This window comes from Anabas testudineus, chromosome 12 (assembly GCF_900324465.2).
Source record: "Anabas testudineus chromosome 12, fAnaTes1.2, whole genome shotgun sequence".
Lineage (NCBI taxonomy): Eukaryota > Metazoa > Chordata > Actinopteri > Anabantiformes > Anabantidae > Anabas > Anabas testudineus.
Genome location: NC_046621.1, coordinates 11,034,372 through 11,062,279, shown reverse-complemented (window position 1 = coordinate 11,062,279; position 27,908 = coordinate 11,034,372). Strand labels below are relative to the sequence as shown.

General features: G+C 42.5%; 1 protein-coding gene across 9 annotated transcripts in view; it reads right to left on the bottom strand.

The window, feature by feature from the left end:
• Positions 1 to 806: 806 nt before the first annotated feature.
• Positions 807 to 27,908, bottom strand: part of esrrb (estrogen-related receptor beta) — a 42,560-nt gene continuing 15,458 nt past the window's right edge. For 6 of the 9 annotated variants that reach the window (XM_026356577.1, XM_026356580.1, XM_026356579.1 and 3 more), the window contains 6 exons: positions 26,816 to 27,225; positions 21,613 to 21,738; positions 15,977 to 16,087; positions 15,430 to 15,591; positions 6,672 to 6,941; positions 807 to 3,980 (listed from right to left, as the gene is read on the bottom strand). In XM_026356577.1, coding sequence (XP_026212362.1) covers positions 3,736 to 3,980; positions 6,672 to 6,941; positions 15,430 to 15,591; positions 15,977 to 16,087; positions 21,613 to 21,738; positions 26,816 to 27,212 — 1,311 coding nt within the window. In that variant the 5' untranslated portion in view covers positions 27,213 to 27,225 and the 3' untranslated portion in view covers positions 807 to 3,735. The other 3 variants (XM_026356582.1, XM_026356575.1, XM_026356583.1) reach the window with 2 other exon arrangements.

The window sequence follows — 27,908 nt, the reverse complement described above, 5'->3', positions numbered from 1 at the left end:
AATACTTTAACTCCCTGGAATATCAGCTTCCTGAAATAAGGGAGCTACAGCCTCTCACTTCCCCCACCTCCATCAGCGTGAACGTGCCTGTCTGCCTGTTTCCTGTGACGGATCCATTTTCAACAGCTCCTGGCCCTGCTGTGTCTGTGGTTGATGACTGGATGGTTGGGTGTCCTGCATGAATCTCTGACCGGCCTGCTTCACATTCTGCCACCCATCTCTGGTCAGCTGGGAGCACCGATTTGCTCTTTGTTCTGTCCCATCGCTGAACTCCCTCTCAAGGTGTGTGTGTGTGTGTTAGACTGGTCATCGCGTCTCTAATGTCTGTAGTGTGGACTACACTCGCTAAGCCTTTTTAATAGCTTTTACAGATATCTGACCCTCTCAGCAGTAAGACTCTCTCTCTCTGGTCTGTCTGTTGGTTGTGTCTCAACAATAATTAGAACTAGGTTTCTAATTTTGAACAGACATTCAAGGTTTCCAGGTGAATACTAATGACTCTGGCAGAACTTTTCCTTGTCATGTGAAGTATTTCTTTGTAATTAAAACAAAGTCGTGGTTCCAGGATGATGCAACCTGGTGAGCAACTTTTGTTATTCCACCAGCACAAGGTTAAGCGTGGTGTCTCAATAACTATTAAATTGTACACAAATGTTCGCCTGAGACAAACTCTAGAGAAAACTTAAATTAGTTCTGAAATTCTGTCACATTAATGACTTGTACTGATTGATTTTTAATACCTTTCATAAAAGCAACATCTTAGTTTTACTACACAACAAATTTTTTGAACACAAATGAATCACAGAGTTCAAGGAGTATTTAATTCATTGATCCTTTACCTTTTTGAAAATCAAAACTTAAAAGTTACACAGATACTGGTGATTGAACGATCAGAGATATCAATGTACACCATTGCCAAATGATATATTTCACACCATAAATACTCATAGCACAGAAGCAGGAAATCAGTCACCTGCCCCTGTCTGCAATTTATCATCAAGGGACCAATTCTGACACACTGATGTTTATAAAAACACATACCCGCTAAGTAACCAAAATGGAAGTCACAACCACTGATGGCCAAGTCATGTGGTCAATGCAATGCATGCTTAAACTTTACAAACTGATCTATGAAGAATGAATGGGAGGAGATCAGTAGCTACAATTACAAATGTTTTGGCAGGAGCACCCGAGGAGATGATAAAAATATGGATGGCTCAGTTATGTCACAGATGTGAAGATGATAAAGAGCAAAAAGTGTTGAATAACAGAAATGTGAGCATATAATAATGAGGTAGTAGTCAGCAGGGTGCTGCGTACTTTATTTTCAGTTGGATTTCGGCCACCTACTGTATTGATGGTGATATATTTACACACTTAGACACAGCTTTATTGTAAGACCTTCTCTTTTACTTAACACAGTGCCATATTGCAAGGTACAGTAAAAAAAAAAAAAAAAAAAAGAGGATATGAGAGGTTTCTCCACTGTGAGGCTGATCTTGGGGATCCACTAAATTCTGCATGTAAAGATTTTCAGGACATGTTTACTGTATATTGAAACAAGCACTTAAACTGTTCCTGTCCGTGTAGCTGTTCTTCTGATATACATGATGTATTTGATTGGAGGGATTCAGAATATAGTTACTTTATAGCACAGAAATTCTCCCAAATCTAAGTAAAAGCATGCTTTTAGCATGGCTTCAGTCAGAATTGGTCCCTGCTGTATTGCACAACAGTAAAATAAGTTAGTGTATATTGTTACCCTCTACAGCGGAGTATGCTAACTGGACAGTGGCTAGTTCAAACTGGGAAGTCATCCTCCATTACATGGCCAATCAGCTGCTATAAAAAGGCATGCCGGCCGCTGGATCTGTGCTAGCCATTGATATCGCAAGCATGGCTGCAACTCTACCCTACTGCAATGTCAGGGATTCCTTTGATCACAGTATCATATTGTTGTGACAGTGCCACAATTTATCACATCACATAAAACCCTTCGGTAGTATAAGCATACACCTCTCACATGGAGATGAGCGACATGGACCTGCTACGCTGGGTGTGAGTCATACTCACCACCAGAGTAATGGACACGTAGCGAAACGCGGGGAGAAGGGAGCATAAGATCTCTTTCTCCCACCAGAGATCACACCTTGTACTGACACACTGTTGAGTTGCTGTTACCCTTTGGAGCATGCTGACACTTTGCTTCTTGCATAGCTATTCGCATGTGCATGCTTGGGCATCCCGAGCTCTCCTCACAGATGCCTGCCTGCCTCCTGATCGTCAGGAAGGGTGTTACTCTGCACCCGGCCACTGTGTCGACACGAGGTCATGAAGAAGTGTTCCACGTGCCTACTGTACTCCTGGAGGGAGACTGTGCAGACAACAACCTCCTGCTGGGTTAAAAATAAACCCAGTGTGAAGTGCCACCACCACCACTCTGCTTTTGCACCTGCCATTTACCTCCGCATGTTTGAAGCTCTATAAATGCAGGCAGAGCTATTAAAAGACAGGAGGTGTCTAAAATGGTGAGAGCAGATGCTGGGCACCTTGCTCCCTGTGTGTGGGATGATTCTGTCACAGGCTTAAAGGGGCCCAAAATAGAGTGGTTGACATATGGGCCACTGATTGTTTGAACATGGAATCTCCTGGACTTCTGCCACTCAGCATAAATCCTTTGATACTGCCATACCAAACCCACTGATCATCTTTCACCTAGCCTGAATCAGGTCATCTATTTGCATGCCAAGAGGCAATTTCCATGGGCTTAGATAGAGACCAAATTTGGGGTTCAATGGGTTGCATTAACTGCGCCGACACAAACCGCCATAGGAGGGGAGAAACACAAGTGTGCCACAGTTGGTGCTGCGATGTGTCCCACTGGTGGGACTGAGACGTACATAAGCAACAGCAGCATTGAAAAGCACATGAAAGACAGGAGGTTAAGCCCAGCTTCCCCACAGTTCCTTTTATTGCTGAGTTACTACAGAATAAGACGACTGACTATTGTACCTGCCTACGCTAGTTTGGTTAAACATGGGACCAGCGAGTCTTCCATTCTGAGACAGATCCACAAAGATCACACGGCTTACTGTTCTGGAGAGGTATATCCAAGGACATTTAATTGATAAGAGTTCACGTTGACTATTTTAGTTCATTTTTTTCCAGGAGGAGAACAAGAGAAAATGGCCACCAAGTTCACCAGACTCCGAACTGTACACTCAGTCTTCCAATAATAAATATATACATGTCCTGGTGGAATCCAGGCAAAAAGACAACTGTGAGAGAAATGAGTCTGTTTATCGTTGATCGCACCTCCGCTGTCTTCAGAACAAATTAAAGGAACTTAATGTTTCTGAAAAAAAAAAAAGAAATCTTTTATTTTTTCCCCCAAAAACGACCAGGTATTTATTCTGAAGATGCTGAGGTGCAGAAGGGTCCTTTTCATATACAACATGACCACTGACAATTAACAAAAAACAAAAACAAAAAAAATTATAACTGTACATAGTATTTCTTATATATCTTAAATTAATTTGCATCATTTTTATATTTATACTAAAGACCAAGTTTTGCATTAGTTCTTTTTTAGATAATGTCCCAGGGCTCCAGGAGGAGAAGTGAGAGAGGTCAGTCTCTGTCCTGTCTAGAACAGTTAGTGGTGGACTCACTCTCCGGAGTACCCTCAGCCTCGGTTCAAGTCACTTTCTGTCCGCTGTTGCCGCCATTCTCCAATCAGACCTTGGCTTCCAGCATCTCCAGGAAGAGTTTGTGCATGGGCACTTTACCCTGCACCTTAATGCTGTAAAAGTGCTGCACAGCCTTGGTGGCTGTCTGCCGCAGCAGGGGTAGGGTCATGAGCAGCTTGCCTGCCCGCCGTGGGTCCTCCTGGTGCTGGCTGCTCTCGTAGTCTTGCAGAGCCTCGTGGAGAGCGTCCTGAAGCTTCTGGACTGCCTCCATGTCTTCTATGTGCATGGAGTCTGGTGGGACAAGAACACAAAAAATGTAATTTTATGAGCAAAAGTCGTAATCTTAAAAGATGAAAAAAGTGATCATGATAAAGGAAAAACAACATGTGCTTTGCTTTATTTTTCATATATTTCTGTGCTATATTTCTTGACCAGCTACACTAAAAATCAGAGTTATTCTCCAGTAACAGTGGCCTAAAAAGCATCGAATCTCTTCCTAATGAGTACACATTAAACACCTCTGTGTTCGAAAAAAAGAAAAAGAAAGAAAGAGGGCTCCATTAGAGAATTGGACAACAGCACAAGCTCGAGATGAATGCAACACTTCCTTTCTATTCATTTCCTTTCTGCTTCCTCTAAGGGGCTTCTGACCATCAGAGTGAAGGAGAAAACAGAACTAATGGGTTTGTTGTACTGATGGATGCAACAGCAAAACCAGTTGTGTAAATATGTAAATATGTAGGAGTAAAAAATGGCAAATTTAAAATTCACTATGAATGTTTTGTATTTTTTTGTCTATATTTCAAAAATGTTTTCTATTTTGCAACAAAACTGTCTCTCTCTCCGATTCAGCCAGGCCACATCTCTCCCACCTCCTCCCCAGTTTTAGATCAGTTTACAGTTTCAATCTGGGTTCTCGCTCTTATAACGTTTCGCTACAGTGCCACCGTTTTTACTGATCCCTCTGTACATCATGTTACACGGCTCCTCTCTTGTTCTCGCCTTTCCCTGCCTCTGTTTCTATCTCCCTGCCCCTCTCAGGGACAGTCCGGGGTCGTGCTTTCTCTCACTGGTTAATCGGTGTCTGGCACTCTGGAGGCGGCATGTCATTGGCTGCCTGACTCGTCTCACCTTGGCGGTGCATATTTTACCACACGGGACAATAAAAAGCAAAACAGATTTCAGACTTCGCCCCAAATTCATTGACTGGAACAACTGTATTCCCAAGACCTTGAGACATTTCTCACCCTGACGGTTTTCAAATCCACAGTGGTAAAATGAAGTAGGTCGTTTTGTAAAGTGAATGTGGGAGGGAGGGAGGTGAGAGGAGGAGCATGAGAACAAAAGGCAAAAAAAAAAAAAAAAAATCTCAGATGAGGATGTGGTGTGACATAATTATCTCTTGTTCTGTGCACAGAGGCCGGATACTCAACCCAACAAGCTGAAATTTTACTATTAAAGGCAGTATTTTGTTCTGTTCACGCTTACAAACTCACACACACACACATATAGAAATAAACTAGATTTAAATCACACAATAAAGACACGTTCTGAAGTGAGGGAAAAATAAGGAGAGAGAAAAGGAGGGCAGGAGACAGGGAGCACACAGCTTATGGTCCTCGTAGGAGGGGTGGACTTTAAAAAAACAACTTTGAAGAAACAATTTCCTCGCAATCCATCAGTGAGCCCACGTCGATCCGATTGATAAACTGCTAATTACAAAATCAATTGCTATGAATTTTCACTGCTGTCAGACGGAGGAGCTCCCGGGAGAGTGATCTCCCACAGACCTTGTTCTAACATTCCGGACGCCCTCCTCCACCTCCTCCTCTACTTCACTCCTCGACCCTCGTCTCTCCTCTCTCCCACACCCCACCTTCCTACTAAAGCTCTGTTGTCTGAAAGCAAAGCCCCACCATCAGCATTTTCATTTTTCAGCCCTGTACAAAACAAGGGAAAGTGGCCCGGTGACCCAGGCGCGCATTGATCAGAGCAGGACGGGTCCTGCCTCCTCAAAAAGAGCCTGTCAATAGCAGCGTGCCGTCTTCACATTGGAACAAACGAGGCCTATCACTCCCTGATACTCATTCCATTCGACTTAACACATTTTATTGACAGCCCCTGTGCTCCTAATGAAATGCTAAATTTATCTCTCGTGGCTGCTGTGCCCTGCAGCTACTGTTATGGAGATAGAGAAAGAGAGGGGAGAGGGAGCGCTAGAGAAATACCACAACACGGAAGATGTTCAATTAAAAAAGCTCATTCCTCCATCTCTCTTTCCCCCACACTGCCCTTATCTTCCCTCCATCTCTCTATCTCACACTCCAAACTAAAGGTTACACTGAGAAACTCCTGCAAAAACTAAGAAATGTCATTTCTGAAACTGTGTTAGACAAAGCCTTACAGTTTCTGGATATTATACTGTATATTTTACAAGAAAAAAACAAGTTCTATTGTCAGTGAATTCTTTTTATATTGTGTGAATATTAATTTAGAAATTATAAAATTACTAAATGCTTTTCACTAACAAACAATAAACAATTCTCATAGTAATATTTACAGAAAAATATAGTTGAATTGATGATGGTGATGTTTTAAAATTAAATAAAAATGTAATTATGGAATAAAATGTAAAAAGGTAATAATTGTGATATTCAACATAGCCACTTAAAAATTTTATCAACATTCATCTTTACAAGTGAGTCTAAAATCTGTCAAATATTTTTCAAAGAAATGTAAAGATGTTAATTAATTATAGCAACAGTGATATTTTGTTGAATTATGAAATACTAAGATGTTGATGTTGATAATGAACATCATCCAATAGAATAAATCCCTTTACTTTTTCCATTTGCAACAAAATCTACTTTTTTTTTTATGTCTTATCTTATATTTCATTTGGAAACATTAAAAATTAGTTTCAATCAAAACTCTTTACACTCTATTGTCTCACAATGTGTCAGTGCGCTGAAGACACCCCACCTGAGTTGGCGAGAGCGATGGCCTTGAGGGTGACAAACTCCTCTTTCTCCACTTTGAGCTTCTTGTATTTGCGAACCAGCTGCAGGATGGAGACGTACAGGTCGAGCAGGCCGGTCAGCCGTGAGTGCTCCTCGTCCATGATGTAGTCCTCTGCGTACACCAGCTCGTCCTCGTATGGCAACGAGCGGAACACGATACTGAGGATGAGGATCTCCATCCAGGCACTCTGCAGTAGACTCATCTGATCTCCCAGAGAAAGAGTGGAAAAGCCTGGAAGCACAGAGAGGGAAACTGTATGAAGACAGGAAGGACATTTGGAGACTACTCTGTGTACATGTGTCTTCATTTTTGTATTTTTCTTTTGTTATTTAGCACAATGTATTCTATGTATTCAAAGGATTTCAAAGCAAAATAAAAAAAAACTGCACTCTGATGAGTCAAACATGACTTGTCGAGCCTCTGCAGCCTAGAGAACATGTCAAAGCACATGCTAACCAATGGTGTTTAATTTTAAATGCAGAGCGGAAGGTCCTCTTTGAAGCTCGTGTCAGAGCACTTGAGTGGGCTTTACTGTAGGTGAGGACAGTAAATCGGTGCAAAGGTCTGGGATACACAAAGCCATGTGGTTACCCCTTGTATCCTGTCACACTTCAATTGGTGTGAGGGGGATTATCACGGAGACATTCACATTGGAGAGGTTGAGGACATGACATGCGCTGTGTAGTGGGAGGAGGTGATGAGGGGATGTACGCAGACACACACACACACACACACACACACACACACACACACACACACACACACACACACACACACACACACAGGAATGAACACAGATATATGAGTCATCTAGGAAAACAAACAGAAACACATGCACCCATGTGGATCATCATACATTCATTAATAAAAACCACCACACAAAAAAAGCCCACTCTCCCTCTCCTTTCTCACATGCACACACACAGTGCTGGCGTCACATGGCTCAAGCGGAGCCTGCTCAGACCCGGGGACTCATCTTCCAACAGGAATGAATGAACAGAAATTGGCTCAGATATCATTTCTTCTTCAACACATCTACATATGCTCAGAATAGAACATGAAATAAAACAAACTGCTAGATCCCCCCAAAGATGAGCTGTGAGAAATTCAAACAAATTAAATAGGGTAAAGGCAAAAAAGTGAAAGGGAGAGAGTGAGGATGAGATAGTCAGATAGCCATCTCATCCCTTTTCCCTTCGTACTCCCCTTCAGCTGTCAATAAACTGTGTGAACCCCTCCATCTCCCATCTCTCGCTCCTCTTGCACAGTGTGCCTGCAGGCAGCCCATTCTGACAGCATATTAGGCTCTTCAGCTTCACTCCTGATTAATATGATTGCTCTTAGAAGTTTGCTGTTGCTACGCTATCTGCCACTGCGTGATTAAGAGGCAATAGATTACAGTATTGACTAGGGTGCTCACTGCACCTATGCTCTGCTTTTTCTCTTAAATATAAATGGTCTCACTTGGGTGCAGTCACCAACTTGATGCTTATCTCCTCCTGCCAGGACACCACACACACACACACACACACATACACTCACATTCATACACACATGTTCAGGTCAAAAGGAATAAGAGACACAATGAGGAAGCATGAGAGAAAGTGAAAAAGAAACAGAAAGAGAAACAGACAGACAGAAGAGTGCAGGAGAGTAGTACCTGAGTGTTCAATTTCCCTTATCGTGGTGATGACCACTGCAGGGGAAGCGCTGGAGGATACATTAATTAACAGATTGTGATCAGAATGTGAGGGCCTTCACATTTTGAAGGGGAATCAATAGTCAGTAGAATAGAGTGCTAAGAGAATAGTGCTGGCGCCCGAGTGTGCTGGTCAGAGGTCTATGGAGCCTAAATTAGACCCAACAAAGCAAACTGCCAGAAGCACTCAAAACATTTGACCATTATTAGTGGAAGCAATAAGGCATATTTTGTAAAGGCCTGTGCTATTATACATATCCAGACAGCATCTTCAAATCTTTTGTTGTGTTATTTCCTTGTCTGCATACGTGGCCATTAACTTGGACAGAATGTGGACTGGCCGAAGGGAAATTGTCATGCAAGCATAGACGCAGTCTTGATTGCTGCATCAGGTTGGCATCACAATCACAGGCAAGGCTTTGTCTAGCCTTTTAATGCCAAGGAGGACTGAAGCGGAACTAAAGCGCTGCTCCCTATGTGACAGCCCATGTGAAGGCCTTGTTCAGGGCTTTTTGGAGAGGCTTTAGAGTTGTTCTGATACAGCAGACACCTCTCAGCCATATGCACGCATGCAGCGCAGCAGCCTACAATTACCTTTGACGCTAAAAGTCCTTGAATTTAATCCAGTGTTGTGAGATGGAGAGGTGGTGTTTTTCCCTTGCTCCATCCCCTCTCTTCAGGGCCTAAATTATCGCTCCAAATGGGATCTCGTGTCGTTGCCTCGCCTTTTTCCACTCAATTTAATCGAGTAATGAAGTGACTTCCCGACTCCGTAGGTCACGCGGCGCTCCGGCCGCCGCACTCTGAAGGTGGCCCGGTTAAGTGCTGTCGGAGTGGGTGATTTCCTCTAATGAAATATCAATATTTACATCTTCATTTCCAGCCCACTGCCTTGGCAGGGTTTGACCAAACATGACACAATATTGACCAAATCAGAGAGGCCTGTCTGTGTGCTTGAAGGGCCTTTTCCACTCCACTGCTGAGTGAACTTGCAGGTATTTGTCTTAAAGTCTTTGTGGCATGAATACAGAGATAATAACACAGCAGAGTTTTTCTTAGTTCACTTTAAACTATGTACTTGGCTTATATCGGGATCATACATTTATGTCTGAGAGAGATTTTGACTTTCAAAATTCCCAGATGGGACATATTTTATCCTGCATGAGCGTCACTGGAAGGCAGTTCGATCAAGAAAATAAAAAGAGCAAAAATATATATACAGTAGATGACAGAGAAACAGCACTAGAGAGCCCAACTGACCACTAACTGCATAAGCACCCCATCACTCATAGCTTAAAGGGTGAAAACAAGACCTACAACAGAAGCCAAAACCATCATCTCTTCCTTTATCTCCCCAAAAGCCCTTGGCTGTGGGCAGGAGGGGGCAGCCCAAACCCGCAGACGGCAGCTTCAAACCCCTTGCAGAGATTAATCAGAGCACCGTTTCATCTGCCAGAGCACAGGACGGTCTAAAATGAAATGCTGGAGATTTCTGTTGAGCCGGAGTTCATATTCTATTAATTTATTATTGTTTCCCTCTCCCCGAGGGCCATTAGCGCGGGTAATAAAAAGAGATGTAATTACGAGGCACGGTGGCCCCCTCCAGCTGTAGCCCCCTCGTAACTCACCCTCAATCAGACAACAGAGCAGACAGAGTGAGGGAGAGACTGAAAGAGGAATAAATAGTAAGAGAGAGGGAGAGAAATGGAGGATAAAAGAGAAGATATGGGCCAGAGAGGAAGGAGATAAGAAAAGAGAAAGGGAGTGAAAGAGGACCAGAGCATGAGGGGAAAGGGAAGAGGGAGATAGAAAGAGGAAAGAGAGTAATTCTGGCTGGGCAGGGGTTGATCTATCATGGGCAGCTATCAGAAGGACAAGCAGGCCCTGAAGATTTCTGCCCAGTGGCAATCTCACCTCAGCCAAGTCAAGTGCTCCCCGGGCTCCAGTTGGAGTAAAACTGCCCCTAACAGGACCCCAGAGGTTCAGCACATCTTTTTGTCTAACCTCAAACTGAGCCGAATGATCTTGCTGCCATAAGCTTGTTCTATTTCAAAGCTTTTTTTTTTTTTAAATTTATTTTATTATAGATTGGACATTAAAAAGAAGGCAAGAAAAAATGTATGCACCTTTGATTTGTATAGATTCCTCTGATCTGGCAGCGTGACATACTTCAGCGTAGAATGTATAACCAATACAGAAATGAAAGGCAATTTTGAACAGCTTCATAACGGTATGTGTGCGTGTGTGTGTGTGTGTAAATTGCAGCTGCAGACCGTGATTCTACTTGAATTTACATGACAGCGTCAGGAGGACCCAATCAATAGCAGCTTGGTAATAAATTGCTGTGCTTGACACAAACAATTTGACCTGAAGTCCAGCTACATGTACAACACAAACAGCTCGGTTTGCTGCAAGCTTTCCCACTGGACACTGATATTATGACACAAAGATTGTTTTATATTGGACAAAATCACGTCAATACAAACAAAATTGACTGAGTGAAAATGAGTTTGATGACTGAAAATTAATCTTGTTTTTTTTTTTTTTCAGCTCAGGACCTCAGGAGAGTCGGCTATCTGCCTTCTTTTGACGTGATAACCAGCCCATTATCCTGTTATAAGTAGCTGGGGAATGGGCGATTTGACCAGTAGCCTGTGAACATTATGAACGTTAAATACACTAATCCCCTTGCTTTAATCTGCACCCTATGACCTCCTGAACCTAGCAGCGAAGTATTTAGCCCTCCGCAGGGTCCCACTGCCCAGTACAGACATTACATATCTCTGTGTAGTCCCAAAGACCAGGACGAATCAGGCTTTAATCATTGTCAAATTACACACATTGTATCTGCCATCAAGCAACATTGCTTAATGAAGGATGGCGCTGTGCTGATGATCACTTAAGGGCACATCAGCATACCTAATTTTCTACAGGAGCTTATATGAAGTAAAATATTCTAGAAAAAATGGAATCGGTAATAATATGAACAGTGCACATGTGTAATAGTGATGCTCTATGTACCTGCCCGTGTACATAGAGCATCACTAAACAAAACCCACCCCCACACTGCCTAGCAGATGTCCCCTTACTGGCCTTGCATACTCCTGACTGCCTGTCTGCCTCTGATACGCCCCCATCTCAATCTGCCTGCAGCGTTTCCGCCTTCCTCCTGCTTTCCTGCCTGGGTTCAGGCCTCAGCATCCACCTGATTGCTCAATCTATCTTTATCTCCTGTGTTGAAGCCTACGTCAGAGGGTAAATTGAATATACTAAGAGCTGTCTGTTGGTGTCTATATTTAATAAAGTGCACTGATGAGGTGCTGATTTATTGCTGGGCAGTATTCACACTCTATTACAAGGAGATTACGCAGCTTGAGTGGGATCAGGCTGGCAACACAGTAAGTAGATTTCACAATTTAATGGCAAAGAGAAAACAGAAGCCCAGAGGGGGCTGGATGAGGGTGGGCTGATGGGTGATTATGGTGGAGGGTTGAGCTGACATAAACACGACAACATACAAGAGGTACGATCTCTTTTTAACGTCGCTGCCTCCATGCTAACAACTAACACGCCAGGCAGTTGTCTGTCAAATATAGAGCTGATGAGCTGGAATCTAATAAAGCACAGGGGATGAATATTCCCAAAACACCAGTAATGAATACAACAATGCAAACAACACCGTTTTATTGGATCCATTTGGTCTGAATCAAATAACAAAAATAAGTAACATCCAACTAATATTATAAATAAAATCAACCTCAGAGGATATATTTTAATGTTGTTTAAATATTTCTGCATTTTAGTTGTGACATGCCAGAGCAGAAATATGTTTCACTGTGTAGGGGCAAAGCAGCAGCAGAGTGTCAATGTTTGCTTGGCCCTTTAGCCTTCACAGAATTCCCAGCTGAAAACATTCAGGCCTGGGAAGCTGGGATGGAAGCTGGCAAACACTAACCAACAAGCTCCTCTTTAATAAGCAGCATGCATGGCAGTTTTTACATATGAGCACATGACCTCCCCTCTGTGGGTGGTAAGGCACACCAGGAGGCACGGGGCGGCAGGGGTCACACTAGTATCCCGTCACTTCTCAAGAAGGAAGCAGTGTAAAGGTGGTAAACAGGTTTGAGTTTACTGAAGCTGTCATTATATTTAGTTCCTGCCTAAAACGCCTAAACATAGTGAAATGCAGCCTTAGGGGATGGAGGGTGGCCAGAGGGGTGGACAGTGAACTGCTATATGTGTCAAAGGTTGTTAACACCTTAGGAGCAACAAGCCATCTGTCAGCATCCCCATAACACTGCTTCTAATGACCTGCCCCCCTCAGGCAACAGCCATGTTAGACTCTGCTACCTTGTGCTATTCGGAGCAGTGTCCAAACGTGATTATCAATCCATCAAAAGCAGATTCAGAATGAGGGCAAGGTTCTTGACATATGACACCAACCTGCAATATCTGCCTCATTAAACTAAAATAACAAGTGGACCTGATCTGACTGATTGTGTTATTTTATTTGAAATTACAGAAATAAATCCCATGAATCTTGAAAAGCTCTTCATGTGTGAAAACTGACCTTTCATGCTAAAGTCCGCGACATAGATTTTAAATGATAAAGTTGACACGGGACCCTATAAGGCAAAGACATTATCTACAGAAACGACAGAGCTTTGATATCCTCCAATAGTCCTCCAATTAAAACTCAGTAGGGCCAATCTCCTCCACATTATGACACTTTTAAGGTTTTCCAAATGTTAGTAGAGAATAGGGAAAATTAATTTTGGAGATAGTAAGTACCAATTTTTATGACATTTAAATTCTTACATTTGGTCCATCTGTCAATGACCTAATCAATGTGGTCTACTTCATAACGAACTGTTAATCTTTTTAATTCTATTGCCGGAGGCCACAAAAATCTATCAGAATGCAATCAGCACTTTTGTTCCCCCCTTCTTTTCTTGTCCTGAAGCAGATATAGGGAGAAATGCGGAGGAGATGAGTATAGTAGGCTGCCCTGGGGTACCGTTGGTGCATGGAGTGTTAGCGCATGGAGTCTCGCTCAACCAGTGAACCGTCTCTGATCAGGTTCAGCCATGTACAACTCAATTATGCAGCCATTTCATGGCCAGAGGACACCCACTGTCCTAATACAGACACCACCAAAGGGACCAGCACAGACCAAGCAGTCAGCTGAAGTGGAAGTCTGTATTCTGCCAAATTGTCTGTTTAACCTAAAAAGAATATGTGTTTGTACAATAAAGGCTAAAAGTGACTAAATAAAATACATAAAATCACATATGAGTGATGTATGAGAGTGTGTTTATACAGGAGCAGGCGGGATTAAATCCCATCATCCTGCAGGTAGTGCAGGTAGTCGTCATATAGTGCCACTGTTCAGGTTAAGGTATTCACTCACAGTTGGAACAGGCTTACTGCCTCGGGTTTTGGGTTAAATGATCATTATCAACGCAATCTGTGGGGCAAATCCCATTAATTATAAATCTATCCAGTGTACAATACGTGTTAGTGTAATCTGATTAACAGTGTTTCAATACTATGACACATAAAATCCGAGCTGTTGTGTACACATATTTAAATTATGACGCCCTCCAGGACATAAGTTAAAACCTTTAACATCTACTTTAGAATACATTTAAATGTGTAATAATAGAAAAAGAAATTCTCAATACACACTATCGACACCAAATGTGGCTGCTATTCCAACTACACCTGCTTAAATGTTCTCAGTGGCCTTAGATGACCTGTGAAGTGTGTGTGTGTCTTTCTAAGCGATGGCTCCGTGCTTGCAGTCTAAACATAGTACCAAGCACAGGCCTGTTGCATTTTTGTGCGTGTGTGGCGCTGGTGCAATTTTTGGGTCACAATGATGAGAGTGTGTTATCGGGTCAGTTGTGATCCAGTCCTGAGTAAGCTCCTTGGTTAAACTCTCAGTCTGCTGACCATGCAGGGCCCATGGGGAGTGATCCAAACAGTTTAGATGTGTAAGGGGTCGGGGCTGAGGCCAGAGGCTGGGAGCATATCCATCTCTAATCTCCTTACTATCAGATCTGTACCTGATTAATACCTCTCCTTCTTAGAAGCACTCTAATACCTTTTCCAAACGAAATGCACCTGCCTGAGGTCAGCTCGAGTCCACTTCACTTTGCTAGAAAAATAAATTAACCTTTTAAATCTATGAATTGGGATTAAATCTATTTTCTAAATTAACTAATATAAAACTCTTGCATTTGTGTAAGAGAGAGGGGCAGACAGTAGACAGTGTATATGTGCATCAGTGCTGGAGTGAGGCTGCACATTTCCTGCATGCTGACAGCTGTGCCTGTCCAACTTATGCTAATGAGAAGAAGACGTTGTGGAGGTACCACTGGGGGACACATTTATTTAGTTTGTTGCACATCCATGCCCACAGTACTGTAATGTTATAGAGTTATAGGGGTCATGCCCAAGATCAAGGAGAATCTGCCTCGGCTGCAAAAAAAAAGAGCCGCTAAACAATATGTTCAAAATCAGATGAAAACTCTTGCAGGAAGCAAAATCTCTGCTGACGTGAGGTGAAGTATCCTTAATTCAACAATCTCTTATAACCGCGTTTATCAGAATGTCTGTTGGGCAAAGAAGAAACGTGATTATGCCCATCAATAATTCAGTGTGTGTGTGTGTTCATGTGTGCTTCTCTGTGTGTTTCTGTGTGTGATATTATGTCTTGTTTGACTGGGCAGGTGCCCAACTTTGCTCTAAATCTCCCTGGTGAATACAGCATACATTGGCACGTGGTGTGTGTCCGCTACTCCATTCAGTGCGGGGATTTTAGACGCACTCTATTGATTTGTTTCACGCACAGTTATGTCCACTCTATTTTGCACCACCTCCATCCCCCAGGCTGTATGAGATGTTGTCGTAATTATCGAAATAAGTGTGCATGCGTGTTAATTTGTGCAGCGTGTGTATGAGACAGAGCAACACCAGAGACATAAAGTTAAACATTCAAAAATAACAGTTATATACCTGGGATGTGTTTGGCCCAGCCGATGATGACCACTAGCTCACGGTCAGCCAGGTCGCACAGCGTGGTCAGAGCCTTGATGTCGCTCTCCGGCATGGTGGGGTCGGGCATGGCATAGATCTTCTCTGGCTCCGCTACCAACAGGTGAGACACTATCTTTGTGACTGGGGATAGAAGAGGAAAGCGGGGGATGTCAAAGCAAAATAGAGGCTAAAGGTTATATCACTACAAAACTCAGTGAAGCACAAAGATGCAGAGAGCTGGACAGAAATGTATATCAGTAAAAATTCCTCATACATTTTACAATTAAGTTGTAACAGTGACATGTTGACAGTGAAAGCTTTTATGTTTTATCAAATGTATATGAGACTTATTATAATTCAAATTCAGCACTGGCCAGGACAAATATTTCTGCACTGAACTGTCAGGGGAGGCAGAGCAACATATGTGTGGCCTGGACTTTTGCCTCAGTTTTACCTGCATGCTGGCCTGGCATAGGAGTGGCCACGGAGGAGGGAGACAATGGGCTAGTGACGGAGCAGTACTCACGAGGCTTTTTGGTGGGAGGAGGGAGCGTCAAGCCCAGGTAAGGGTTGTTCTCCGTGTCCAACCTCCGCTTGTACTTTTGTCTGCCCCCTCGCACGCGGTCTAGACGAACGCCTGGGGTAGAAATGACAAGAGAAAGTGTATTTCTTTAGACTAGATTTCAATTGGTATCAAATATAAAAAATGCACCTTGGCACAAGATATTTTACAGAAATTTTAGATTTAAACAGCAGTGAAAAGTAAAAAAAGGAATGCCCACTCTTTTAAACCAGCACAAAATATAGGATGATTGTAATAAATGAGAGCATAAAATATTCTAAATTAGATCAAGTATAAAGCTGGCTTCTAACTTATAGGTAAGCACAGAGCATAAGGGTATGTGTCTGTGTCCGTGTGTGTAAGCATGCACTCCATTGTCTGTCTGTGAGTGTGCGGATGTGTCAGAGGCACGGCTGCCTTCCCATATATGGCCCATGCTTGGCTGGTCTACTGTGACACAGCTGAGCCCAGAGCAGGTCTAAACATATGAATATTTAACGCAGGGTCAATGATCTCACAGACTGGCCCTCTAATTATTTAGCTTTTGGGGTGAGGCAGACTGCATACTAATGCACCTTTGCGTGTGTGTGTGTGTGTGTGTGTGTGTGTGACAGAGCTCACGTGTGTGCTCCACGATAACCAGAAAAAGAAACTTAACCAGCCTACAAGCAAAGACATAGTCCCACACACACTGTACTAAACATTCACTGTCATACAGCAGAAAGATAACTTGGTATTGCTTTCCAATAAAAGACCCTTATTTCACCCCTTTTTCACTGGAGGAGCACTAAGGCCTTATCACCCCCAGCCACACCTAGGGGGCCAGGTTCCACAGTGATACTGTAAATGTCACACCAGCCTCATCATAACATAAGTTATTTATTATCTCATTATTTGATAAGAATGTTTCTATTTGGATGTCTTTTCTACTCTATTAATTTTCAACATAGTTAAAATATTTCATCTAGCCTGGTGAATTTATTTGATACCACCGGGCAGGTATTTGGCTATTTAATGTAATTGTATGCAAACATGTTCTGCATTGCTGTATGTGGACCAGCATGTCACTGCAACCACACCGCCTAAATATCCCTGATATCTTAATCCTGTCAAGAGGGAAAACCCCCTTCAATTTACCTTGTATGCATGATGTAACCCCCTAACAAATTTAATATTAAAGGGTGGAGGAGAAAAGGCTCAATGAAATGCTTGCGGTAGAGGAGGAGTTAATTTGTTGGCCTCTTGCGTCCTCTGAGCGGACAACACCTGCAGCCTGAGCACTTCCTTGATGATTTCATCACTTTATAACGGGGAGGATGGTGTCAAACCTGGGCATTGTGTGGCCACTGCAAATGAGCCTAATACAATTTGTCCATCAGCAAGTGCTCTTGGAGAGGATGAGTTTGGATGTGTCCCATGCACAGCGATTGGAGGTCGCTCGGTGAGCGGAGGGGGGAAAGAAAAATCAGATGATGTAGTAAGATAGACGTGGTGGCCTTCATTTAACAAAGAGGAATTCAGCAGCTGATTTATGCAAAATATCTTCTTGATTTTCACCACTTATCTTACATGACCCCACTCTAAGTGCACGGGGGCTCAGTAAACTGTATTATCAAGTACCTGCAGAATAGAGATTTCTTCTACTTATATAAATTATTTGATTCCCTAGAAACACAAATCTGATTAGGATTGTCTTTCAATTTCCTGACACTGACAACCCACTAACCTATTTACCCTCATCTCCCAACAGAGTTTCATCCTTCCCAGCAAGAACCAGGGAATCATCTGATGGCAACTACCTGTATTTTACACGCACGATAATTTCGTCTTTAATTTGATCTGTTTTCTGTGAAGAAATAGGTGGTTTTCAATGCTGCTCGTGTTTAAATACTTTCCAAATCTGTGGCAATGGTGCCATAATTAGTCCAGGCATGGAAAATTCCTCTCATTGTCAAACGTGATGTCACCACTTTCTACAGTTTCTTCCGGGGCTCCTGATGAGCTCTGCCGCTGCCAGGTGGCTGCTCTTCATGATCCTCTCTGACTCTCTCCTGAGTCATGTGGCGGTGTCAGCCAGTGTAAAGCCAGCGATGAAGGTAGATGGGTGCCTCTTTTAATTAGAACAGTCCTGGCCATAATTAACAGATGCTGACAGGAATTAAAGCTTGGCACTAACCTGTCTCATTTTACTGTCCAACAGGGCCAGACACAGGCAGAGAGGAAGACAGAGTGATTAAGAGCAGCTAGACAGATTCATTCACTCATGCTGTTGCGTACTATGGCCAGGACTTTATAGGGGCCTTTGCGAGGTTCATCTGTTCCTTTGTTGGTACCCATAGCTTTAAGTGGTCTGACTCTGGCAGGTCTGTTGTGCTTCTTCCAAAGTAAACAATAGGTAGTTGTGTTATAAATGTGTGAAGAGAGCTGAGTACCATCTCATCCAATGTCATCTCACTGTTTTATGGCCCACTACACAGTGCAGCAAGGGTAGCAGCGGACAAGCTCGGGTATCATCTCTTCAAAGCAGGGTGCTGGGGGAGAGGGCTTTTAGCCAAGGCGGCTGGCATTTGTGCACGGATTAGCGCAGGCCTCGGGTTGGGGGCTGGGGCCAGCTGACCTAGGGCTCTTCTTTCTCTCCAAAAACAATAATAATCCCCTTTCGAGAACACTCCTACAAAAGGGCCTGTCTTCACTCACTTTGTGTGGCCAGCCATGGTAGGGGCCCTTATTTTGAGTCCTTCACCTGTTCTGGGTGTCTCTCCCTGGGGAAAGTGTCAGGATGTCTGGGATGGTTGGCAATGCCAAGGGGGGCTTAGGCGGACCCTATTTTAGCTGGGAAAATCAGAAGGCCACATGGCAAGGCATGGTGAACCTTGCCTTTCAAGGAAGCCGCTCGCTAAACTGCCGTCAGCACTATTTCAAAGGGCCCCTGTTGCCAGCTTTGCATGCTTGTAAGTTTGTTGCAGCATTTTTAATCATGAGTGGTGATGAGCAAGGGTAGCGGAAAAAATTGTCACGCATAGCCCCCCTCCCATCTGCTGCCGAGGGGCTGCCATACTGACACCCCTGTCACATACTCCATTTAGGAGTATGTGATGAAGGAGTATTGCAGGTTAGCTACAATGAGCCTTGTGGACTCGCATAGCTGATTGTACTGCTAATTGAAAAGATTAAGTGGTTCTTAAACCACCCTTTACATTGCTCTAAATTACATCACTGTAAAAAGCTGATTTTGTACTTCTGAGATTACTAAACCTTGGAACCAGATTGTATTGATTGTTGCATATGTGACTGTGGTAGGGCCACTGTGTGAAGGGGTTGTTCTCCGTCTGCTGAACAGTGGGTGTATTTTACAGTATATAATCATAGGCACACTTTATTCATTGGTTCACCAAATGTTCATGATTTTCCCACTATTCTTGTAGAATAAAACAGGATACTTTGTACTTTAAACTGTTGTACTGGTGGATGTTGCAGATGTGTAGGACGCGCTGCATGTTTGAATGAGCGAGAGGCGAAACCAAGTCAGCGCAGAGTTACTTCCAGTGCATGATGTCAATTTAATCTCTCAATAGTATCTTGTCTTCTCTCATGCTCTAAGCTCTGATCCGTTTCCATTGATCAGAGGAGAACCTGTTGCCCCTGACATTTGATTCTTCTATTGATCACTTCCTCCTTTATACAGTCAAGGAAAAGTACAGTGACTCAACACTGGGTTTAGACTCTTCTGTTTAAGCTCCTCTGTAATCGGACTGCTGACTATAAAGACAGTTTTCCTAACACCTGAAACTACTCTTTGAGATATGAACTTCTTGATTGTCGCTTGTGGATGAGACAATGAATTTAGCTTTTGAAAGAAGGAGGTGGGGGGGCTGTACAGTTATAATTAGGTGATTTTCCATTGAGACACAATGTGACCTTTCTGGAGTAAAGAAAGTAAATGGCAACCACAGTCACATGAGTGGTGACCATCTCCACATGCTAGGCCTGGGCATGGCGTTGAGCCGATGGATTCATTGCACTTACAGTGGAACAAGACCTCTCCTTCCACTTTACACTTTAAAGTGCACATCTCTCCGTTAATCATGACAAATTACTTTATTAGTTTTAATTATGACAGAAATCAGTTATTTGAAAGAGAGCTAGGACAAAACTTGCACAAGACTTCAATCAATCTGTGACAAAAGCTGCAGTGTGGTGATGACAGCTGCTATGTAAAAGAGGAGGGTCATTCTTATTCTGGGAATGTGCTGAATACACAGAAGTGGCATTAGAACCTCGGGCTTAGCCGAAGTCTGCATATTTGAATTTTACACTCTTTTTACTCTGACCTGACACTGGTCATTCATTTATCGCCACAGCTACATATTTTTGTAGTCTCTTATTCTCCAAGATGATATATTGGCATAAATTTTTCATCAGATAGTAATGCGATTACTCTGTCTTTCTGGCACTGAGGCTTTATCTGGCTGCCTGCAGTCTAAGGGATTCTGTTACTTTGTGGAGATCCATATGGACTTCAGGTGGCGACTGGATATGTATGCATCTATAAACCGCTCTCTTCAATGAATTATAGGAGGGATAATAGTGGAATATATTCTGTATATTCCCCATAGTTTGAAAAAAGTTTAATAAATGTGTGGCTTTGCAGAATTTCCTTTATCAGATCTTCTATCTGGCTCACTGTGTAACCATGAAGGAGAATCATGTTTTGCACATCATAATCGCTACCTGACCCACGCTCATTGGCACGGGAGGAAAGTAGAATAAAAAAAAAGAATAAATAACGATAACGTGTTTCCTGACAAAGTCTCCGAGCTACTGCCGTAGGAGGCTTGAATACATATAACAGTGCCATTTCACCCCAAAGCCACATATCTTTCATTATTCATTTGTCTGGCCTGTTTGAAGCAACCAACAAGTGAGAAAGACGGAGACGAAAACAGAGGCAGACGGGAATACATCCACTAATGTAATAGGCTAAGGAAAACCAGATAGGTGACTCCCCTAGAACATCAGCCAAGCCTCAGTGTCTCAGGGGGCTCAGTCAGTGGCGATAGGGAGGGGTGGAGAGAAACCCAGCTAGACAAATCCTTTGGAAGCATGTTTAACTGTCACTGAATTCCCTGCTGGCATGACTTTAAAAAACCATCCACAGGAAGAGAGCTGAGATGTTCGGAAAACATTTAGTGGATCAATATGCTGGGGAGAGCTGAGACTGGGCTGAGTGTGTGCTCAGGGACCTGCCCTGAGCCTTTCCAGGCAGAATACTGTTACATTTCTATTACTCAGATGGTGGGATCAGCTATTTAACATATTTCTGTCCCCAGCTCAGCTGCACATTATTTACTGCTGTGGGGGGGGCTGGGAACTGTTGTCTAAGGCAACCCGGTTGTGTTCTCACTATGGGGTGTTAGTAGAAAAATACTGTGGGACTGAGTAAAGCAACTGTCAAATATCAAGTGTGTGATGTTCTCGACTTCCGCCGGCAGATCTCTTATCAACAGAGGTTTAACTTTTGCACAAGTGTGTTTTTATACCAAAATACGTACATTGTATGTGTAACTCGTGGGAGCAAGAATAATAAAAAATGCTCTTACTCTTCTTACCTTCTTTGAGCATCCCCACTTTGAGGCATTTCATGAAGCGACAAGCCTGACATGATTTGCGTCTCCGTTTTGTGATCTCACACTCATTTGTGGCCGGACAGCTGTATTCTATGTTACCTGTGAAAAAGAATACAAACAGGTCAGCACAAACGCAGGCAAAGCTGCAACTGAAGTCTTTGAGGATACATTAGTAGACGCCACCCTGGTCCAAAACTAAACTAGTCTCATTAATTCTTTGCAGGTCCCCTCCGGGCACAGGCGCAGGCCGCGTCCCCCTGTGCCACTGACTCAATAGCAGGCTAGAGAGCCAGACAAGATGCCCCTGACCACTTTACATAATACACCAGTAGACCCAAACCTGTTGTTACCACTGTTGACTATTTACATAGTGTACAGGCAAGAGGCCTTATGCATTATTCAACTCCACTGTCTACATCCAGCATGAAGCAATGAAAAGGAGTTTCATTGCCATACAATAAAAGAGCCGGCTCTGCTCTAACCTAGCATTAGCAATAGAGAGGCCAGGATATGTGAGGCAATTCCTTGGCTTCTGTCTGATTCCCTACATTTTACTGTATTCAGGGGTTTTCAATAAAGGGTTTCAATGTAATGGCCGCCTCAGCCCAGGAATCAGAATGATCGTCATTTTTCAGCTTTAAAGCATTTGACATTGGTATTTTTGTAAACTTTTCTTTTAACTGAGGGTTTCTTCTTGCTCAGTACAGCACAGACACTCATTTAATCATTAGAATTACATTAATAACATTTGTAGCTGCTAAAATACAGTGCATGGAAGTAAAAAAGGTGTCAGTGAACAGGCATAGATACACGTATACAGCATCCTCTTCAACTAATAAATCACAGAATGTGTTAATTCACAATCCACACACAAACACAAACACATAACGAAAGGATTATCATCCCAACATCCTGTAGCTGTACCACAGCTCTGACCCTCACTTCATATTTCTGTACTGAGACACAGAAAGCTGTGTAATACTCCGCTGAAGCTCCTCCACTAGTCCTCCAACAGCCTTTGACAACTTATGCAATTATGTTAACATTATTGGACAGATCAGGTGAAGGGTCCCTAGATGTTATAAATAATTAGAAATTCCTCCTTATATCTGGGTTAGAAATCATTATGCTAATTCTCCTCATCTCTTTGGGATTGGGGTAAATAAAGGTGTGAGGGAAGCGGCTGATGAGCTCTGATTGTCTTTCCTCTGTCTGTTTTTTTCTGTTGTCATAGCAGAACCAGACCATAATAATCCTATCCATTGGCCATATGCTGGGAGGAGGCAATCAGTGCAAGCCTGAGCTGGAATCAAATCACAGAGGTCTTTTTGTTATTTCGCTGCATTTAATTCTAACCAATCAGCAATTTCCTGGGACGTAAAATACAAAACAAATAGCAATAAAAACATTATTGTAAATCTAAAAATCCCTTTTTACATCATATATCAGTCCAAAAACACAAAAAAATGCCACCACATGTGTGCATGCTTTGCTTGCATTGCCTAACGTAGCACAGTTAACCCTGTGTGTCCCCGAGGACGCTTGGTTTATAGGGGTCTTTTTCTCTCCACTTCTACTTCCCTTTGCTTTCTCGGAGGTGCTGAGCACGCATGCACGAACCACACCTGGTGGATATCTAAGGGAGTCATCCCTTTGATATCACACACTCCAGAAACAAAAGCAAACATACGCTCACTCGCTGCTGTGCTGCTGTGTCCACCTGTCCTGCTATCTGTCGTCTGATGTTCTGTCAGCTCTTTGGAGCTCAGTGCAGAGTGAAAGGTGGCTTAACTAATTTTTCATCCCTACATTTGGTTTATATTTGGGAGATGCAGTGTTTCAGTGTGAGTATCCAGACAGTGAGTCGCACTTCATAACTTGTCTGATGCTTTTTAGCTAATCAAAATTAACAAGAAACTGTGATGTCGCTAGGAAATGTTAAGGACATGATTTAAATGTATTCTAAATGCAATTATACATTTAATACCTGTTTAATACAATAACACAGCTGAATGTAAATTACTGTAATATTGAATGATGTTAAATGTTTGTTTAAATCAAACTCCTCATTTATAGAATTTGCAAAACATATCTGTCAGTAATAAATGTAATTGCAGATTAGCCATGAAATGTAATTAAATAACATTAATTTCAGTTAGTACCTGCACATTATTTGGCTAACAAATTAACAAATTAAGCATTATTACTCAGTACAATACAATAGTAGTAATTTATTTACACTTCATCCACTTCACAACTCTTTCTTTTGTGAGCAAGAAACATGGTAAGTCTGTATAATGAAGAAGCACAGGTCTTGAAAAAGACTGATTCAATGGTTACAGTCGATTCAAACACTGACTTTAAAGGAGTGCATCTATAAAAAGTGTTACCCTAACCTTGCCATAGAGAAATGATGTCTGGTTAACAGCAAAGTGAGCTTCACTTTAATAAATTAAGCATAAAGGGCAGGAACTCCCTTTAACCTGTGGCCCACGCTCGGGTTTATCTGTTTTTAGAAAGGTTAAGGCATGGTTACCAATAACATTACAAAGTGAAGGGAGAAGAAGAAAAGATTTCTCTCCTTCTACCTCTTGATAAATATCCGTCTCAATCTATTTTATGGCTTTTCAGGACCCATGCCAGGGCACAGAGGGGAAAGTCAGGTCTTGTAAGTAAATTACAGTAAAATGGCAGGTATTTCTCCTCAAAATCTAAACTGACTTTTACAGGCTTACTGTCAAGGTCTATTACTTCATATAAAAAAGGGCCACTGAGTTCAGTTGGTTTTCAAGCAATTTTACACTTGGGTTCAAAATGGGAAGAAAACATGGTTCAATAAGAGATTTATGTTTTTGATTGGTGGGGCATGTGAGGTGCAGGAATGGGAGGATGATTAGGCAGCAATGAGAGCGGGGGTATTTCTGGGATGGATGGACATCCAGGTTGACATTAATTTGGGCCTGGCCATGACTAATGTAACTATCTCCACACAAGAGTTCAAGGGGTTTTTCACTGGATGAATAGGTGACGGAAGATGGATTTTCTGTCTGCTTTTGTTGAAAAGGTAGGGGCATCAGCTGAAGAAGTGGAATCCAGAGAGGAAGTGAAGCAGATTCAATGAAAACAAAGATTTCTATATATTACTATTACTATATTCCTCTAAAAGACTAAAAAGACTTTATATTAATGTGTTAAAAAAAAAACCCTCTCCTATCAAGAACTGATTGGAATGAGGCAAAAATACAGTTACACAAGGTGACAAAGAAACTGTCATGTACATGGTTAACATTAACTTGCTTGCTATAGAACAATGTGATAAAGGGCTGGAAAAGACAGCTCCTTTGTTTTCATCTCATTAGAGAGGGCCATCTCACACTCCACCCTTGACTGCCTCGTTATTCCTTTAATTAATCAGTTCTCATCAACGGCATCCTCTCATTCTTTCAAGAGCTGTACATCGCTCTATTTACTGCCTCCATTTTCCTCTAGCAATTGTGCATGTGTTTCTTTTATCATTTCGGGTGGCTTTCACCTCCCCCAAAAAGTCCCTGCATCCCCCTGCCTTCTCTGTCTGGGACCCCTGTCTGATTATTATGCCATTAAGCCTCTCCTCCACTCCTCTGAAAGAACAGCAGGGTCCCTCTCCAATCTAAAGAAGTCCTGGTTTTTTTCCCCTCCTTTCCCTGAAATTACCCGGCGACGCGTGCCTGAGTTTCTAATTGGCATGCCCGTCCCTGGAGACGGCCCCCTCCCTTCCTCCTAATGAAAAGCCTCGGCCTTAATTACACTTTCCAAACGCTGATTGTTATTGACAAAACTCCTGTGGCTCGGACAAACGACGGCAGATTAGCTCCATTACAGGCAACCCTCCAAGAACAGAAAGAGAGGGATTTCAAATCAACAATGCAAAGTGAGGGGGTAAAAAGAGGAGCTTTGAATTTTTTTTCATGTACCTTCCTCCTAATTGTTTGGGCCATTGCTCCACTCAAGACATCTCTTTCTTCCCCGATGCCTCTTTTCTGATCCATTGTGTTGCTGTCAGTGTACTTTTAGTGAGGGGACAAAAGCCCAGTTATGTTACTTGAGAGAAAATATTCATCTTTTGTCAATAGACAGGATTGCTGATGGCAGCATGGGTAAACAAGAGGATTTGGCCTAATGCTTTTGTTTGCCTGCAAAAGGTACATAGACTGTCTAAAGCTGATAGGGCTGTAAGGTCCAAAATCAACACCTAACATCAAGACAGACAGCCTGCTCCCCATATAGCGCTTGCAATCATTTTCCGATGAAAACTTGCTGACAGCAATTGATAAAAGATGTCAGACTTGTTCATTTCAAATATCAAGTACCTATTTTTCTCCCACTTGTAATCATTTCATTTGACCATTTCCCAAGCCTTTGTCTCATTTTACCTATTTTACCTATAGTTTTTACACCGCATGTTTTCCACTACCACTTAGACCTGGGCAGCTGTGCCTGTTGTGCAAATTTTTTATTTATTTTTTTTTTCAGGCTCAACAATATCTCTGTCTTCCTGATTAATCTGGAGCAGAGCATGCAGTTTCACAATGGGGGGCCTTTCATTGCCTCTCTAATGAGAAGCTGTGGTACATCATGCCTAGTAGATAGCCAATCGCACCCTAGTCCCCAGGCACACAAACACATAGGCACAAACACAAAACGGGACAGGAATAATAAAGCGCATTCTCTGAGCCCCCCCACCAAGTCATCTGGACGAGCAGCTTCTATAATTCTTCCAATTCTGACCTGAGTGATGATCATGTGCACAATTCACCACTAACTATCATCCTAATTCTACTGTCACATGTTCAAATATACCTGTGGTTCCTATTTTGTTTTAATCAGTATAAATAAAATATTTGTTATTTGATAATAAGTAAATAAATGTTATCCTATTGTACTTATTGTACATCACAATAACATTTCAAAAACGTTTTTTATGGAGGTTGCAGCTCTCAGGAGTAAAAGAAAACATCCTGCACACTCCAGTGATTTTTTTTTACATAGTGAATTGCTTGAACTGAGGATGTTCAGTGTTGTTGTGAGGTCAAAGGTGTCCTCTATGGAGGGTGTTTTTGTGTCTGATGATTCAGCAACATGGGATAAAATAACTTTTATTGAGTGTTGTCGGTGGGAGGTAAAAGGAGAAAAATACCTTGTATTGTCCTTTTAAAAAAGGCTTTGCAGGCCTCACAAGAGGCCACCCCATAGTGATACCCCGAGGCTATATCTCCACAGACCAGGCACAGCCTCTTGGGCAGGGAGTTCAACATGTATTCGCACTTTATGGACGAGTCCTCCATGATGGTGCTGGAGCAGTCATCATAGCGCTTGCGGCAGGTGCCAGCCCCAAGCCCGCTGGGGGTGAACATAGGTGGAGAGTCCAGGCCGTTGGAGTGGCTGTTCATAGCGCTGACATAGCCACCACTGGCGTCTGAGTTGCCGCTGGGGCTGTGGTGGCTGACTGTGTCGATGACAGAGGACGGACTGGATGGCTCCGTCTTGATGTAAGACCCACAACTAGAGGGTAGGTGCCGGTCATCAGTGGCCATCCTATTCAGCAGCCTGGGGGGGAAGAATGGGATGAGGGGAAGGGTGGATGGGAAAGGAAGGAAGAGAAAGGGAAGGGGATTAGTGGTGTTCAGAGGACAAAAATTTATCTCAACCACTGAGAGAGTGGCAGAAATGCCTTGTAAGTACAAAATGTAATAATTATAATGTCTTTCATTACAAAAACAAATAAAACAAATACATATATTTAACTACTAGTTATTGTTACATTCTCCAGTTAATGAATTTGGACAAATGCTAAAAGATGAACGTTCGCATTTAACTGTAGATGAAATATAAAACACCTGCTGATTCATGGTTCAAATTCTTTATAATGCTTTACAACAAACAAAAAACTCTTTAACACAAAAATACAAATTTCATACATGTTTAGCACACAAGCCAAACCAAGTTTCAATTGCCTGTTAGTAAGTCTTTCAAATTCAAAACTCTGTCCAAACCTCAGCGAACCAGTGGGAGACTTCTACTGTAAGTGCCACGCTGCCAAAGTGCTTCAGTATACAAATGCACAAAACCACAACATGCATATCCACACACAGATGCCTGCACACTAAGATGACAGAGACAGACAGAAAAAAGTAAAGTGAAAGAGGCTGAGGGATAGATAAAGGTAGAGCAATGACTGCGTACAAGTGCACCCACACACACGTACACACACACACACACACACACACACA